The sequence below is a fragment of the Vicia villosa genome, linkage group LG5, assembly GCF_029867415.1.
Source record: "Vicia villosa cultivar HV-30 ecotype Madison, WI linkage group LG5, Vvil1.0, whole genome shotgun sequence".
Lineage (NCBI taxonomy): Eukaryota > Viridiplantae > Streptophyta > Magnoliopsida > Fabales > Fabaceae > Vicia > Vicia villosa.
In genome coordinates, this window is record NC_081184.1 from 48,835,173 (window position 1) to 48,853,889 (window position 18,717).

An 18,717-nucleotide genomic window follows, 5' to 3' on the forward strand; every position below is an offset into this window, starting at 1 on the left:
TATTTGTATGAAATTTCGTATTAATATTATTAGTATTATTATGTTTAATAATATTTATTTTTGAATTACTATTTTGTTATTTATTATTTATACTATGTTGTATTAATATGGCTATTATGTTTAAAAAAATTATTTTATATTTTTATTAATTAAAATTAATTAAAACTAATATAAATATATATAACAAAAATAGATTAAATAACAAAAACGAAAAAAATAGAAAAGACCATGTCTCCAAATAGATTGGTGACATGCTCTCTTGATCAGAGAGGACCCACCATGTCTCAATATGGATTGGCGACATACTTCACATTGCAAAGGGGGCCACCAAGTCACCATATGGATAGGCGACATGGTTACAAAGTGTGTCAATTTGAGAATTTAATTTTAGAATGTGCCATATGGGAAATTGCGTTTCGCAGGTGTTGCATATGGGGAAAAAATTCTCTTAAATTCAAGAGACACACCAGATACGCCCTTGAAGTGATAGAAGCCCTTGAAATGACATGTCAGTCGCACCTGTTACGTTCTTGGCCAACAAAATCCCTAATTTTTTTCTTTGTCCACAATTATTTAGCAAATCACTCTAAATATCCTTAAAAAAATCTCAACAAATCTAAATAATTTTTTCTAACATATTCAACAAATTAACAACAATGAACAGCGAATCAGCCATTAAAAATGACAAAGGTGTTGCATCTCATCAATAAAATAACATCCCATCAATAATGCCCGAAACATTTTTTAGTTCTTGACTACATTTAGAAATTGGAAATTTCTTTCTTCACCTCCCTATGGGGCTGACCCCAGCGAAAACCCCTAAATACCCCTACTTCGAAAATGCATATTCGAAATATTTTTTTTTCCAAATTATTCCAGAATTCAGAAATGCATTTCTGAAATCCCATTTTTTGAGATTTCGGAAGTACACTTTCGAAAAAACGCAGAAGTTTTGAAGAATAGAATTATTTTGAAATTGTGGTTTAAAATTAAGATCTTCAAAGATTTATACTATTTATTAGTTAATAAAGACAAATATATCGATTTTCATTATAAGGAATAACTATTTCAAATTTTGGACCGATCAAATAAAACATCTTATAAATAGAATAAGTACATTCGTTTTAGAATAAAAAAAGATATGTTAATAATTTTGGAAATTTGTTATATTGAATTAATAATGATACACAAAATTAGAATGAATTTATTATATTAGAATGACCCAAAAACTGCCATATTCAGTTCATTTTATTTCTATCGATTAATAATTTTTTTTCATTTTGATACTTTGTTTCTTTATTCTTTTGAATCTATCAACTATTATTTTTAGTATATTAAAAAAATTATAAATTTTGATTCCTCTAAATTATTTGCTACTATTTTAATTTAATTTTTTTTTGCAAAGTTACACGTGGTGCACTTGTGTATTTCAAATGATTTTTTTATGACATTTCATCAATACAAATTTAAATTTTTATTAGTTTAATAATTTTCCTATTTAATTTTAAAATTTTATTAATTTATTTATAAATTTGAGTTAAGTTTTAATTATTAAAATTAAAATTTTAATTGTATTTTTTTAAAATTTTATTACTTTTAGATATTTTATAATTAACGTAATAAATTTTAATTAAAGTTAAAATTATATTTTTAAATTAACTATTAAACTATTTATATTTATAATTTAGCTATTTTATAATTTAGCTATTTTATAATTAACGTAATAACTTTTAGATAATATCAATAATTTAGTTACATAGTTACAATTTTAAAAATAATTTATTTAATAATTCAACTATTTACTTTTTAAATAATTAATAATAGTTAAAAAATAAATTAATAAAGATTAAAGTAATAAATAATTAAATTAGTAAAATAATAATATTTTAAAGTTTTATCAATTGTATATAAAATATTCACGATACTTGTATATTCAGTATATTAAAATATATATAAATTTTTTGATTAATTTATATATTTTAATGATTATTAAATGACTTATCATTGATAAAATATATATTAAAAATAAAAATAAAGATTAAAAAATAAACAATTAAATTAAGAGAATAATAATATTTTAAGGTTTATCAAAATGAAAAGAATTAATATTTGAAAAGAAAAGATTGAATAATTATTTTTATTAATTTAAAGTTTTATTTATAGAATTAAAGTACCAAAATGAAAAGAATTAGTAATTGGCAGACATAAATATAACTGAATACAGCAGTTTATTTTCTTCAACTTTATTTAAATTAAAGAATAAAATTAATATTTATATGTATAATTATACTAGAGATTCACTTAAATTTTAATTCTATTCACTTAACAAAGTACTATTTACATTTACTACTATAATTTCTATCAAATTGATTTTATATGAAATAAGAAGTTTCTTTTAATTTTTCTAAAATATTCTCATTATTTTTTTAATTTTATTAAAATTAAATTCTATTCTATTCAATTAAAATAAAGTATCAAATAATTTATTTGTAAATAAAGTAATAGTGCATAAAAATTTGTTGAAAAAATTTAATTATAAATAATAACTACAAAATATTTTAATTTAAAAAAGATGTTAATAATTATTATTATATTTTAATGATAATGATATATATTTATTAATATCTTTTAATTAATACAATTAATTATACTATTAATTGTATTGATTCTCCTTTATTTTAATTTTTTAATAATTATTTAATTTTTTCGTAAAATGCATATCCGAAACATTACAAGACCAAAAATTGAAATATTTCGGATATCCGAAAAATTGGAATATTCATAACCTTATTCATTTATCTATTACACAAATGCTCACAAACATACACACAAATATCTATGTTTTATTTTATATAATTTCTCAAACATTAACAGATATAAGCCCCAGAATATAAATAGATATCATAAATTTGCCAATGCAGAAAACCAATCCTTTGTAAATAGGTTCTAAATTCGTCATTCCATATACAAATTTATAAAATTTTAAAAAGTGAAGGCATAAATATTATTTAGTAGATTTTTCTTTTTATTTTTGTCAAATTTATAACATTTGTATTTCTACTTACTAGTATAGTAAATATTTATGCCTTTACTTTTTCCTTCTTTTTTTAACTTTTATATAGAAAGATAACTTCCGAACTCACGTCAAAAATTGATTTATGCAACATATGACATTTATCTATATTTTTATTATAGATTTAATACAGTTTGAGAAGTTATATAAAATAATAAATAAATATTTGTTGAGAAGTTGTATAAAATAATAAATAGATATTTGTCCTACGTGTATATGCGTTTGTTAGAATGTGTTTTTAGGAAATCGGTAAATTCTCTCAAAATGTGTTCAAGAACTTAAAAGAAATATTTGATGCATTATTTGATGGCAAGTTCTTCGATAATTGTTAATTTGTGAAATTTTAAAAATAATTGTAAATTCATTGAGGTTTTTTTTAAAGAGTGAGTGATTCATCAAACAATTATGGATAAAAAATCGGAGATTTTGTGGGCCAAGCACGTAACAATTACGACTGACATGTCATTTAGTCGAAGAATCTTTAATATTTGATAAAATTACCTTGATAAGTAAGGAAAGCAATTGATAAGTAAGTCCCAATCGCAAATCGCACAAACATAATTTGATGCAGGTTTTCCTTCTCCCCAAGAAGGTGATCCTTCATGTGGAAGCTTTGTGCAGAAGTTTTATATGGACTGGAAAGGAGAACATCTCTAAAAGAGCACTGGTTTCATGGGAAAGTCTTTGTGATCCTATCTCTGCTGGTGGAAGAAATATGACTGACCTGAAGATTTGGAACAAGGCTACTATAGGTAAAATGTTGTGGAATGTTTGTGCCAAGGCTGACAAGCTTTGGATTAGATGGGTCCACTTGTATTATATCAAAGGCCAGGATTGTACTAGTTATATCCCACCTCAACAGAGTTCATGGCTATTGAAGAGTATGTTTAAGCATGGAGCAGTCATTAGAGGGACTGAGGCATGGCATGAAGCTAATATGCAGCAGAGATATACAACCAGAAAAGTGTACAAGGACCTGCAGGGTATAAAACCAAATGTGCAGTGGAGAAAACTGTTGTTTGGCAATAGAGCTAGACCAAGGACCATTTTCATATTGTGGCTGACTTGCAGGCAAAGATTGATGACAAAGGATAGATTGTGTAAAATTGGAGTGCATACGGATGGTAAGTGCGTTTACTGTGAAGAGAATGAGAGCTGCCAACATTTATTCTTTGCATGTAGGTATACTAAACACATATGGAAACAGGTTTTGTGCTGGCTAAAACTTGATCATGAACCTCACATGTGGGATAGGGAACTGGAATGGTTGAGCAACACTGTTAGAAGAAAGAATAGACAGAGTAAAGTGTTGCAAATTGCCATTGCTGAAGTGATCTATGCAGTGTGGACGGTTAGGAATCAAAGAATTTTCCATGAAGCTGGCAGGATCGATGTAGATAGCCACAATATCATTCAAAACATCAAATGGAGCATAGGTGGCAACAAGAAATTGGAAGACTTTTGCAACATGCTAGAATCTCAATGAGTAGTGTGTATTGTGTCTGTTTGATTTAGCTTAGTCTCTTTGATGCCTGGATCGTTTTGTGATCGGCTTGTATCAAACGATTATTTTTGGAATAAAATTATTCTTATTTGCTCCAAAAAAAAATACATTGGCCAAGCAAAATAGTGGCTAGCCCACAAAAACAGGGCCAGAACAAAGCATCTTCCAAAAGATATTCTTGTTAAGTGAAGACAAGGCCTCGTTAAGGGTGCAATGGTGGTATAATATGTAGTAAACAAAACACTCAAAAAGAAAAATTTCAACCTCGCTAACAACCAATGTTAATTCAAGGCTTCTTAACTATGTTACTTCAGAGTAAAGGAAGGGTTTTGCTCGCTAAGCGAGAATTAGCAGCTCGTCAAGCGAAGTAAGGTCACAAAGCCCACTTGAAGTTGAGTTGGCATGACGCAAGTTCGTTAGGCGAGCTACAAGCCTAGCTAAACACTCAGGCCAATAAGAACTCTATAAATAGGAGTTCAAGTCGTTCAGTTCAAAAAACTTTTAGTGTTTATTTGGTATTGAGTTTGGAAAATTCATTTCAACACAATTCAAATTAATAATACAACATAAGAGGAAAAGAGAAAAAGATTGAAGGCGAAAGCGCTGCTCGAGAAATCAACAGAGGTGTTCTTCAACTTCTTTCTTCTAGATCATATGCGTAAAGCTATGGTAAGTAAGTATAGCTAATTTCTATTTTGTAAGGGATTAGATGAAGTAGTCCAAATGCCATGTATTGATTATGATCATGGCGTTTTATGTAATTCTTCGTATGTTTTAATATTGATGATTTTTTTATGCTGGCTTTGGATTAACTACATAAAATATGTTTTTATGGATTTGATTTGTTATCGAGAGATACTTATCATTTTTAGGTTCAAGATTTTCATTACCTAGATATTAAACTTTAAAGATAGATTTAGATTTTGCATTCACAAATACTATCGAAAAAAGCCTAAAAATATTATTTAAAGATAGATTTAGATTTTGCATTCACAAATACTATCGAAAAAAGCCTAAAAATATTATTTAAAGATAGATACTTATCATTTTTAGATTTGATTTGTAATATAATATTTACTTTCTGTTTGTTTAGCATTTTTTTTCATGTCTAGTAAAAAAAGCCTAAAAATATTAATTGAAGTGTTGGTTCATTTGATATTTTAATTGAGTTTAAATTTAAAAAAAAAAATGAAATGGAAGAGTTTGTTAACATTTTAATTGAATCTAAATTTCCAAAAAAAATAATACTCCCTCTGGCCTTAATTATAAGCAAATATTCTCTTTTTAGGTTCATTGAGTAATGAATGTATCTGGTCTACATAAAAGACAAGATACATTCATTACTCAATGAACCTAAAAAGAGAATATTTGCTTATAATTCAGGCCGGAGGGAGTAGTTGTTAATTAAATTATTTTTTTGGGATCAATACTTAATTACATTATTTTACTTTTAAAATCTAAAAAATTCAAGAAAAATATTTTTATTTCCATTACTCATTCATAATTACAAAATAAGTGACATTAATTTTAAATTTAATTGCATTTATCATTACAATTATTTCCCTTTTTAAAAATAGAAAAAATTATTTATTTTAAATATGAATCTTCAACTAAAATCTAAAATCTAAAGTTCTCTAATGGTCACATGTGAAGAATTTAAAATCTAAAATTGAGCTCAAAATATCAAAATGAGGAGAGGAGTGAGAATGAGCAGAAACATGAAACTAACCTCTTCTCATCTTGTTCAAGCTCCGCACGCCTCTTTTCCTGGCCGACCACTACTTCCCTGCTCCGACGCACCACCGGCCAACCGTGACCACAGCCTGCCGCCGCGTCATCGCCTCCGTTCAACCGCCACCACCTACGCCACCGGCTTTTGCCAAGGACCCACCTTCAGGTTCGTTTCACACTTTCCTCTCCTTATCTCACAATCTGCATTTTTATTTTGTAAATGAAGAAGGTACTCTTTGGCGGCTGAGTAGGGTTTTGTTTTGATGAAGAATATGTTGCATCTTCTCTATTTCAATTGCTGAATTTTTGTTTGTATTGGAACTAGGTCAAAGTCATATTAGTATCAGTGGGCTTGGGTCAGTTTACCCTATTGGCACTTTGGTCCATCTTTCTTTCTCTATTTTTGTTATTTTGTTTTTGAAAATTTTACTTCGTACCCCTACAATTGCTCTTCTACCCCTACAATTTTGTAAAAATGCCAACTTTACCCTCAATAGTTAATAACCATTTTACCATTTTACTTTTTACCATTCATCTAAAAAGTCAAAAAAATTCAAATCTGCACCCCTACGCACCTTCAATTCGGAACACTTCTGGTAAGTCATCCGGTTCACAAATTAACAAACCGGAACACATTATGCAAGTCATCCGGTTTGCTTTTTTTTTTCCGGAAGACATTCTAAAACTGTTCCGGTAATACGAAAATCAAACCGGAACAGATAAGCAAAGTGTTCCGGTGCATTTCTAATCAAACCGGAACAGTTTTGAAAAGTGATCCGGTGAACTTGATATCAAACCGGAATAGATTGGAAAACTGTTCCGGAACGCATTTTGTATTTTTAAATTTTTGGTTTTTTTTTTAGGTATGGAAGTTCCGCTCCAAATTTGTCGGAAAAACGAGACAGCTATAGATACCACTGATGTTTTCACAACTTCACAGAGATTTGTCACACGGGAAGAAGTTATCCGCTGGGTTAAAGAGACCGGAATCAACAATAAAGTGACTGTTATCATAGCGCGTTCAGACACTGAAACAGGCAAAAGAGGAAGAAGTAACAAAGTTATATTTGCGTGCGATAAAGGTGGAAAATATAAGGATAAAAGTGAGACTCAAAGTGCTACTAAGAGATGTGGATGTCCATTCAAAATCAGATCGACTCCGACAAAAGATGGGTCTGGATGGAAGGTTGATGTAAAATGTGGAGTTCATAATCATGGTTTACCAGATAGATTAGAAGGCCATTCATTTGTTGGTAGGTTGACAACAGATGAGAAGCAGCATGTTGCTGATTTGACAAAGAGACATGTTCCGCCTAGACACATATTGACTTCCTTGCAAGAGCGAGATCCTGAGAACGTCACTCGGATCACGCAAATATACAAGCATAAAAGTGTGATTGAAGCGGAGATAAGAGGTCCAAGAAGTGAGATACAACATTTGCTTAAGCTTATAGAGGAGGCGAACTATGTTTATTGGAGTAGGAAACGGGATGATTGTGAAGTTGTGAGAGATATTTTTTGGGCTCATCCAGATTCGGTAAAGTTGTTGAATCTTTTTCCTACTGTCTTGATTATGGACGCCACTTATAAGACCAACAAATATAGACAACCTCTGTTTGAAATAGTTGGTATGACATCGACCGAGTTGACATTTGCGGTTGCATTTGCTTATATGGAGTGTGAGCAGACAGAGAGTTATATTTGGGTCTTGGATAAGCTGAAGCAATTGTTTGTGAAGAAAGATGTGGTTCCACAAGTGATTTTGACGGATAGAGATCTTGCTTTGATGAAAGCAGTTGAAGTTGTTTTTCCTACGACGCATAACTTGCTATGTCGCTTTCATATTAACCAAAATGTTGGGATGAGATGCAAGGAATATGTGATGAAAGACATGCGAGAGACGATAGGCACATTGTGGAAAGATGTTGTATGGGCTAGTAATGAGGTTGAGTATGGTGTACGGTTGCAATATCTTGAACAAGCATGCTTTGCTTGTACTAACTTCCTCGATTACGTGAAGAACACTTGGTTGATCCCACATAGGCAAAGATTTGTAGGCGCATGGATTAATCTAGTGCTTCATTTTGGTAACACCACGACAAATCGGTATGTCATAATTCTTAAAATATTTATTTAGTATTAATTTTTGGAATATTATTTTTTTTATACCTTCTTTGTTTATTTTAGGGTTGAATCTGCACATTGGAAGCTAAAGCAGATGTTAGGAAACAGCCTTGGTGACATGGTCAAAGTTTGGGAAGCTATGAATTCTAACCTAAAAATCCAAATAGGTAACATTCGAGCTTCGTTTCAAAAAAGTTTTTATGAGGTTGAGCACGCACACATTAGTCCATTTTATGATAATTTGCGTGGTTCAGTATCGAGAGCTGCTTTGAGACGCATTGCAGAAGAGTTATCGAGGCTTGATTATGTGTTAAATAGTAGGGAAACATGTGGTTGTACTATGAGAACAAGTTATGGGCTACCTTGTGCTTGTGAGATGGGAAGATCGATTGTTGTTGGAATCCCATTACAAATAGAAAGTGTTCATCTTCAATGGAGGATACTATCTATGGAAGGTGACTTGCCTTTAGATGAGGAAGCTGGTTCGGAGGTTGATATGAGTAATGCAATTGATGAATTGTGGAGAAGGTTTAAATCACTAGATGTTGTTGGAAAAAGAGCATTGAAAAGTAGGGTTTGTGAAATTGCATATCCCACAACAACTTCATTGTGTCCACCACCTGAGAAAATAAAAACTAAAGGCGGAGTGAAGAGGAAAGGGAAGAAACCAGTTGGGTATGATGTTTATAGGGATCCTTCAGGTTTTGAGTATGCTGATCAGGCGTCTCAATGTTCACAAAAACAATCGCAAGCATCACAAACTTCCAGGAAGCAATCACAATCAAAGAAGCAATCACAAGCAAAGGATGAGGATTTCACTCTTCAGTTTCCTTGTCATATTAGGCCATATATTACCGAGATTGTTAATGTTGTAGCAGATGGTAATTGTGGATTTAGAGCAATTGCTTCGTGGCATGGGTATAGTGAGGATGGTTGGGCAATGGTTCGTCGTGACTTGGACATGGAATTAAGAGAAAAGAAGGACTTATATGAGAGATTGTTCGGTCTAAGTTTATCCGAAGTGAGAAATGGATTGTTGATAGATCATGTTGGTTTTCAACCACCGGAGAAATGGTTGACACTACCAGAGATGGGTTATTTGATAGCGAATCGGTATAACATTATTCTTGTGCTGCTTGGTAACCCTTGCTTGACCTTTTTTCCTATGACAACAACATTTTCTCCAAGTGCTCCTACATATTGCATTGGCCTTATCAACAGGAATCATTATCTTCGGGTAACCTTTATATATATTTTATTTAATTACTTATATAATTACTTATTTAATTACTTATTTAATTACTTATATAATTACTAATTTAATTACTTTGTTAATTATTTTTATGTCATGAAATCAGGTTAATATGAAAGAAGGCTTCCCGCTGCCACCCGTCACGGTAGATTGGATGAAGTTTCGTCTTCAAGTGGCGACATCTTGGATGTTAGGATTTGCTGGACGTCTTCAACATTGGCATCATCTTACGCCTATGTTACCATCACGTGTTAATATAGATTAATTAAGTGACTTTAATTTATAAGTAATATTTTAGCTAAAAACGTCTTAGATTGAGTTATTTTATTTACATCTTAGAAGTTTTTATTTTATTTACAAAAAAACACTAAATTATTATAACATTGAATATAGAACATTAAAACATGATAACAATAACATAGAATATTAAAACATGATAACAATAACATAAAACATTAAAGCATTAGACTCTTGCAGACGATTCTGGGCGCACCAGCATCTTCAGAACATCCTCAGCAGACCTTGTTAGGTTTACCTCAAACTCGATCGGTCCCTTTGTTATCTTACGGCGGTGTGATTTCCACATGTCTTTCATATCACCATCACATTTCAACTCCACAATATTATAACTTATCCTTCCATCAACATCCATGTTCCAATTTTCACGATACCAGATTTTAGTCACCACTCGGTTATCAGTTTCTGGTAACTCTTCTTTCACCCAACTTTTAAGTGACTCGAGTCTCCCGCAATCGTTAGGTATTGAAAGCTTCATGGGTTCCTTAGTTCCAGTATAGAAAACAATTGTGTCAACCATAAAATTACCAAGAGACATTCTGAAAAATATGATATTTTGTGTCAACGAGGTCCTATTTATAGGCCATGAGGGCAATCTTATCCACACAATATCTTATCCACATAATATCTTATCCAAATAAGATATCTTATCCAAATAATATAAACTATAGAATAAAATATAATCCAAAATATACAATAAAATATAGAATAAAACAAAAGACTAAAATCAACTATAGAATCCAAAATATAATCCAGAATGTACCATAAAATTATCCAAAATGTAATATCTAAAATAAAATATAACATAGTCAATGCTCATCGGCGATGCGCAACACCTCAAATAAGTCAGCATACGCGACATCATCCTCCTCGGCCTCTACCTGCCGGAGTTAACGGCGAACCAGTGTGGAGGCACGAACCCAATCTGGATCAGCTGGTCCTGCATCAAAGACAGGAACTGGAACCTCTCTACGCTCACTAGGTGGGGGCGGCACAACCTGAGGATGAGACACACGGTAATACCACTCTAAATATCCATCCACCGTCTCATGAGGGTATCCCACCGCCTCCGTACCTCTAATCACATCTGCCACGCTCTGGTGATAACCAATCCACTCCACAGCAATCTCATCGTTGTTGAGCGTATCAGCAGGAGGTGCAGGCGGGATATACTGGCGAATACCAAACTGGCGAAGACACCTATCGGGTAAGTACGACACATGTATGTCACCCCAAACAAGGAAACCTCTGTATAAAGATAGCTCGTTAAAAGCAATATGAGGTCGATGATCCTCGAATGGACACCATATGACGTCTGTAGGTGTCAGCTGATCCAATATCGGTCTATATGCATCCACCTTGATGGCCCCCTGTCTGTAGAACCATCTCAACGCCCTCGGAAGCCCTTGGTTGTCTGACCGCCAATTTTCTCCTTTCCTTCCCAGAGTAGGAAAGTACTCATGTATCCAACACTGTTAACAAATAAATTAAATGATATTCATTAATACCAATGTTTATATATATATATATATATATATATATATATATATATATATATATTAAATAATATAAATTATAATATATGAATAAACATATAATTAATTAAAAATAACATAAATACCTGTAGAAGAGTAGGATATCCACCGAGCTGCTTGCAACTAAACATAGATGCATCCCCAAGGTGGCGATAAAGAGTGGCCAGTGCCGCTGATGCCCAACTGTATGAACCAAGCCCACGTAGATCTCTAAACAATAGCAAATATCGGGCCTCAACCAGGGTAAATGTCTTATCCGCAAAAATGGTAGAACCTACCAACATCATCAGATATGCCCTGGTCGCGTAAGTCCAACTACCAGCAGCACGGTACTGCACGAATCTGTCATACAGCCACTGCAGTGAGTAATAAGCTCCCCTGCAAGAACGCACATGTACAGCCATGGCATGTCTATCCACTCCCAATAACTCACAGCCAAGATCAACAGCCACCTGCTCTGTGACATGCTCATCAGGATACCAGAACATACCATTGATAGGCAAATGGAGCAGGCACGCAACATCATCTAAAGTAATCGTCATTTCACCAAATGGCATGTGAAATGACGAAGTCTCAACATGCCACCTCTCCACAAATGCTGAGACGAGATTAGCGTCTATCTTGGTCAGGCTAGTTCTCTGAAGAGATCGCCAGACCTGACCTAGACACGATAGCCTCAATCTCAGGTGGGAGCTGCTGAGGCACTCTCTCCTGGAGCTTCGTCCCGTGCCCAGCAACTTTAAGTGTTCCGTGAAGTATTTTTCTGAACCGGACCACTTACCAAATGTGTTCCGGTTTGGAAAGTTAATGAACCGGAAGAGTTTTCCAAGGTGTTCCGGTTTGTGTTTCGTACAGATAAAAGGAGAGTGTTTGTTCAAGATCAGTAAAAAGTGAAAAATGAGAAAAAAAATTCCTATTTATGTAAGGGTAATTTCGTCAAAAAAATATGATTGTTGGGGTAGAAGGGCAAATGTAGGGGTAGGAAGTAAAATTTCCTTTGTTTTTTAGTTGGTAACTTTGATTTTTTAAATGTTGTTAATTAGTAAAATAAATATTGATATTATTATTTCATATTTAAAAAAGGACTACTTGTTATGAATGAATAAATATTTCTTATTTTGTTTATTATTTAATTATTTGTAATTGATGTTTTAATTCTAAAATTTAACTTTAATATTTTATAAATCGATAATTCATTTTTAAGTTAAACTAGTAACAAACCCGTGCATACGCACGGGTTCTGTTCGGTTACGCGAATTTGGATACATCATTGATTTAAAAAAAATGTTAAAAAAATTAGATTAATAATTGATTATTTCATATATAAAAATATTTAGATCAATAATATATTTTTTCCCGTATACAATTTTTGGATTAAAAATATTTAATCACAAATACCATTTCTCATATATAAAAATATTTAAATCAATAATAGATTTTTTTTTCCCGTACAGAATTCATTTTTGTTTAGGTATCATTCACAAAAATATTTGGATCAATAGTAAATTTCGTATATAAGATTATTTAGATCAATACTACATTTTTTCCCGTATACCATTTTTAAAAAAAAAAAATATTAGATCAATAATATATTTTTCGTATATTAAAATATTTAGATCAATAATATATTTTTTCCCGTGGTGGCAAAAAATCAAATAAGGGTATTTTGGACTTTTCCACAACCATTAATTTTCTTATATTATAGATTGATAGATTTTTTTTGGAAGAAAGAAGTGAGAAAGTGATGAAAGAGAAAAAAATAGAGAATAGAGAGAGATTTGATAAGTTTGATCGAATATAAGAGTTTTATTATTTTAATAATAAATTTAATAACTTTATGGTACAAAGACAAAAAACCACAATTTTAATGTGGTGGCAAAAAATCAAATAAGGATATTTTAGACTTTTCCACAATCATTAATTTTCTTATACTATAGAATGATAGATTTTTTTTGGAATAAAGAAGTGAGAAAGTGATGAAAGAGAAAAAAAATACAGAATAGAGAGAGATTTGATAAGTTTTATAATATATAAGAGTTGTATTATTTTAATAATAAAATTAAGAACTTTATGGTACAAAGACCAAAAAACCACAATTTTAATGTGGTGGCAAAAAATCAAATAAGGGTATTTTAGACTTTTCCACAACCATTAATTTTCTTATATTATAGATTAGAGATTGATAGTTTTTTTTTTGAAGAAAGAAGTGAGAAATTGATGAAAGAGAAAAAATAAAGAATAGAGAGAGATTTGATAAGTTTGATAAAATATAAGAGTTGTATTATTTTAATAATAAAATTAAGAACTTTATGGTACAAAGACCAAAAAACCACAATTTTAATGTGGTGGCAAAAAATCAAATAAGGGTATTTAAGACTTTTCCACAACCATTAATTTTTTTATATTATTGATGAAAGAGAAAAAATAAAGAATAGAGAGAGATTTGATAAGTTTGATAAAATATAAGAGTTGTATTATTTTAATAATAAAATTAAGAACTTTATGGTACAAAGACCAAAAAACCACAATTTTAATGTGGTGGCAAAAAATCAAATAAGGGTATTTAAGACTTTTCCACAACCATTAATTTTCTTATATTATGGATTAGAGATTGATAGTTTTTTTTTTTGAAGAAAGAAGTGAGAAATTGATGAAAGAGAAAAAAATAAAGAATAGAGAGAGATTTGATAAATTTGATAAAATATAAGAGTTGTATTATTTTAATAATAAAATTAAGAACTTTATGGTACAAAGACCAAAAAACCACAATTTTAATGTGGTGGCAAAAAATCAAATAAGGGTATTTTAGACTTTTCCACAACCATTAATTTTCTTATTTTATAGATAATATATTTTTTCCCGTGGTGGCAAAAAATCAAATAAGGGTATTTTGGACTTTTCCACAACCATTAATTTTGTTATATTATTGATTGATTGATTTTTTTTGGAAGAAAGAAGTGAGAAAGTGATGACAGAGAAAAAAATAGAGAATAAAGAGAGATTTGATAAGTTTGATCGAATATAAGAGTTTTATTATTTTAATAATAAATTTAATAACTTTATGGTACAAAGACAAAAAACCACAATTTTAATGTGGTGGCAAAAAATCAAATAAGGATATTTTAGACTTTTCCACAACCATTAATTTTCTTATACTATAGAATGATAGAATTTTTTTGGAATAAAGAAGTGAGAAAGTGATGAAAGAGAAAAAAAATACAGAATAGAGAGATATTTGATAAGTTTGATAATATATATGAGTTGTATTATTTTAATAATAAAATTAAGAACTTTATGGTACAAAGACAAAAAAACCACAATTTTAATGTGGTGGCAAATAATCAAATAAGGGTATTTTGGACTTTTCCACAACCATTAATTTTCTTATATTATAGATTGATAGATTTTTTTTTGGAAGAAAGAAGTGAGAAAGTGATGAAAGAGAAAAAAATAGAGAATAGAGAGAGATTTGATAAGTTTAATAAAATATAAGAGTTGTATTATTTTAATAATAAAATTAAGAACTTTATGGTACAAAGACCAAAAAACCACAATTTTAATGTGGTGGCAAAAAATCAAATAAGGGTATTTAAGACTTTTCCACAACCATTAATTTTCTTATATTATAGATTAGAGATTGATAGTTTTTTTTTTTTGAAGAAAGAAGTGAGAAATTGATGAAAGAGAAAAAAATAAAGAATAGAGAGAGATTTGATAAATTTGATAAAATATAAGAGTTGTATTATTTTAATAATAAAATTAAGAACTTTATGGTACAAAGACCAAAAAACCACAATTTTAATGTGGTGGCAAAAAATCAAATAAGGGTATTTTAGACTTTTCCACAACCATTAATTTTCTTATTTTATAGATAATATATTTTTTCCCGTGGTGGCAAAAAATCAAATAAGGGTATTTTGGACTTTTCCACAACCATTAATTTTGTTATATTATAGATTGATTGATTTTTTTTGGAAGAAAGAAGTGAGAAAGTGATGACAGAGAAAAAAATAGAGAATAAAGAGAGATTTGATAAGTTTGATCGAATATAAGAGTTTTATTATTTTAATAATAAATTTAATAACTTTATGGTACAGAGACAAAAAACCACAATTTTAATGTGGTGGCAAAAAATCAAATAAGGATATTTTAGACTTTTCCACAACCATTAATTTTCTTATACTATAGAATGATAGAATTTTTTTGGAATAAAGAAGTGAGAAAGTGATGAAAGAGAAAAAAAATACAGAATAGAGAGATATTTGATAAGTTTGATAATATATATGAGTTGTATTATTTTAATAATAAAACTAGTACAAGACCCGTGCGTCCGCACGGGTAATTCATATCTTAATGTGAATAATATAGTACAAACGAAAGGAGCAAATATAGGTTCTTAAGAATATACTGAAAAATGTTAATGTGAAACATCATTCTTAGAAGTGAAATATTACAAATATCATTGATAACTATAAATATGTACAAGTATTTTGTTGAATAACAAAAAATATTGTAGTGATAGTGACCCGTAAAAATAGTGAGTTTCAGTAATAAAATTCACAGTAGTTAGTAAAAGTTACATCAGATCTAGTAACTATAGATTTGCTATAAAATTTATAAATTTGCAAATACATAATTGGTAAAATCTTACCATTTTAATATATATATAGTAATAATAGATAAACAAATGAGTAAATTTTTAAGATGGTGTCTAGGATGAACCATCAACTAAGTAATTTATGAGTGAAACACTTCTATATATCATAAGATTTACTTAAAAATTAAAAAATAATGAAGGGTTTAGAAGGATTAAAAACAAATAAAGAACATGTGAGTATTTTCACACCTAATCCTTACTCCATCTTTTTCAACCCACTGTTCTCTCTCAACTTTTCCTTTACTTTTACTTCATTTCTCTCTCAGTAAAAGTGTTAAGGTATATAAAGAGCAACTGAAGACAGAGGGAAAACAGCTGCACCTGCGGCCACAGCAGTTGAAAAGAAAAAAATTATGCAGAGTTGATGCAGACTGCTGCAACTGGGAGCTACGACATCGAGAATTGCAATCATAAAAATTCTGTTTTATCTGAAAAATCAATGTTGTGTATATGCAAGGTTAGCAACAAAAATATATTGGAAAACCTTTATGTATAAATAAATATCAAATCGTCTATACATCATAATTGAATAATATTTGAAGTTTCAGCAAATGTTCACACTCTTTGAAATTGAAACTAAATGTATACATGCAACATTGATATATATATATATATATATATATATATATATATATATATATATATATATATATATAAGTATAATTTGTTCCAACATATTATCCAAGACTGTTACTTAACTTTGAGATAAACATAACATATTATGCTATATAAAAACAATCATGGTACATAGAGACCAAGATTGCATCATAACTTAAACAACTATATCTAATAAATTTGAACTGTCTTATGTGTATTATCATGTTGTTGGGAAAAAGACATTGTTGCAGATTATTCATTTATTCAAGTCTTAAAAAAGACAAGGATACAAGTCTTATCAAATTGAATTATCAAAATGGAATGATTTGCCATTTAGACATAAAAGGATTTGACATATAAATATGACTTCAATGGATGATCCTCATTGGTCTAAACATAGTATTAGCAGTTAAGAATGTTCTTTAATAAAATACAAATGGAGAATATATTCATGTATGCATAAGGAATAGATAATCAAAGTTCGGCAAAAATTATTGGCCATTATCAAACATGTTTTGAGCTGCAGCAGATTAGATATATTGATGTATACATACAAGTGAATCATTTAAAGAACCAGCTTTAACACACATCAAAAATAGAACCAGCTTCAACATAACATAAGAACAACACCAACTTCAAGATACATCAAAACAAAACCATCTAAAAGAACCAGGTTCAACATACATCAAAACAAAACCAGCTTCAAGAATCAGGTTCAACATATCATCACAACAAAACCAGCTTCAACATACATATAAGTTAAAATCAAGGAGATGAAAACTTATTTAGAAAAGAACAACTTGTAAATACAAGTGTAATCAACAACAAACATGAAAAACTGCAAAATACAAGTGATTAAAATAGAAAATACCAACTTATTTGAAAATAACTTATCTGAAAAGTGATTAAAACATCAAATACCAACTTATCTAAAAACAACTTATTGGAAAATTGATTCAAACATAAAATACCAAACCATAAAAACAGCAAAAAAATAGAACCATAAAAGAGAACACAACATACAAAGAAGAGTTGCTCAAAAAAATATAAAGTACCTGGCTTGATGACTTCTCCTGGGTTTGACTTGACCAAGAGTTGATTTCCATCAAGATGTGTGACAGGAAATTAGAATCCACAGAGAGCCTCGGTTAAGCTTAGATTGTGATCAATATGGAGGTCATCACGCTCCCTCTTGAACTTTGGATGCTCTTTCACTTGCAAGACAAAAACTATGTCTTCGGTGATTGTGTTCGGCTGCAACATGTACAATTAAATATCAAGTTCAACATGACAAACAACCATCAAGAAGACTAAAATGATAATAAACTTCTGTCCTTTTTTACAGTATTCAAATAGTAATAGTAAAGTAAATTATAAACCAAAATTCCTAGCACGAAAAATTTCAAATAAACTACTTACGGCTTCATCAGCTTGTCCTTCAAATACAATCTTTTGACCTTGATGCATTCCCTTTTCCACATGCACCTCCAACACCTTCTTTTCTTGAGTAATCTTGTTTTCCTTGCATTGATGACATTTATCTCTCTCACTAATGACCTCGCCTGAAACAATCATGCGTGAGCTGGGCAAAACAGCACAGAAACAACCAAATAGATATGGAAAATGAAATTTCCATTACCAGTTCCTTTGCAGTCAGCACAGACGTGTTGTATTTGTTGAATCATGCCCATACTTATCTGCCTTCTGGTAATCTTCATTTCAGTCCCCTGGCATCCAAAACACCTTCCAGTTGTACCACCTTTATAACACAGATCTAACACATATGTTTGCAAAAGCTGAATCTCAAGCTACAATCAACAATAAAAAGAAACATATCAGCAACTACTAAAAGTACATTATTTAATCAATCAATAATTTTAAAAATAAATATAAAAAACACAACATAACAAATTAATAAAAATCACAACTTTAAGATTTATCAAAATA

The 18,717-nt window shown here is 30.3% G+C and overlaps 2 protein-coding genes and 1 pseudogene across 2 annotated transcripts; 1 reads left to right on the forward strand and 2 right to left on the reverse strand.

The window, feature by feature from the left end:
* Nucleotides 1-7,173: 7,173 nt before the first annotated feature.
* On the forward strand, nt 7,174-9,949 carry LOC131604624 (PKS-NRPS hybrid synthetase cheA-like). The gene is made up of 4 exons (XM_058877054.1): nt 7,174-8,414; nt 8,496-8,599; nt 8,687-9,669; nt 9,791-9,949. Exons 1-4 carry the CDS (start codon nt 7,174-7,176, stop codon nt 9,947-9,949), a joined length of 2,487 nt encoding a protein of 828 aa, XP_058733037.1.
* Nucleotides 9,950-10,871: 922 nt separating this feature from the next.
* Nucleotides 10,872-12,074, reverse strand: LOC131604625 (protein MAIN-LIKE 1-like). The gene is made up of 2 exons (XM_058877055.1): nt 11,603-12,074; nt 10,872-11,453 (listed from the first exon to the last, which is right to left on the reverse strand). Exons 1-2 carry the CDS (start codon nt 12,071-12,073, stop codon nt 10,872-10,874), a joined length of 1,053 nt encoding a protein of 350 aa, XP_058733038.1. The 5' UTR covers nt 12,074.
* Nucleotides 12,075-17,588: 5,514 nt separating this feature from the next.
* LOC131604626 (dnaJ protein homolog 2-like) lies at nt 17,589-18,500 on the reverse strand (annotated as a pseudogene).
* Nucleotides 18,501-18,717: the final 217 nt, after the last annotated feature.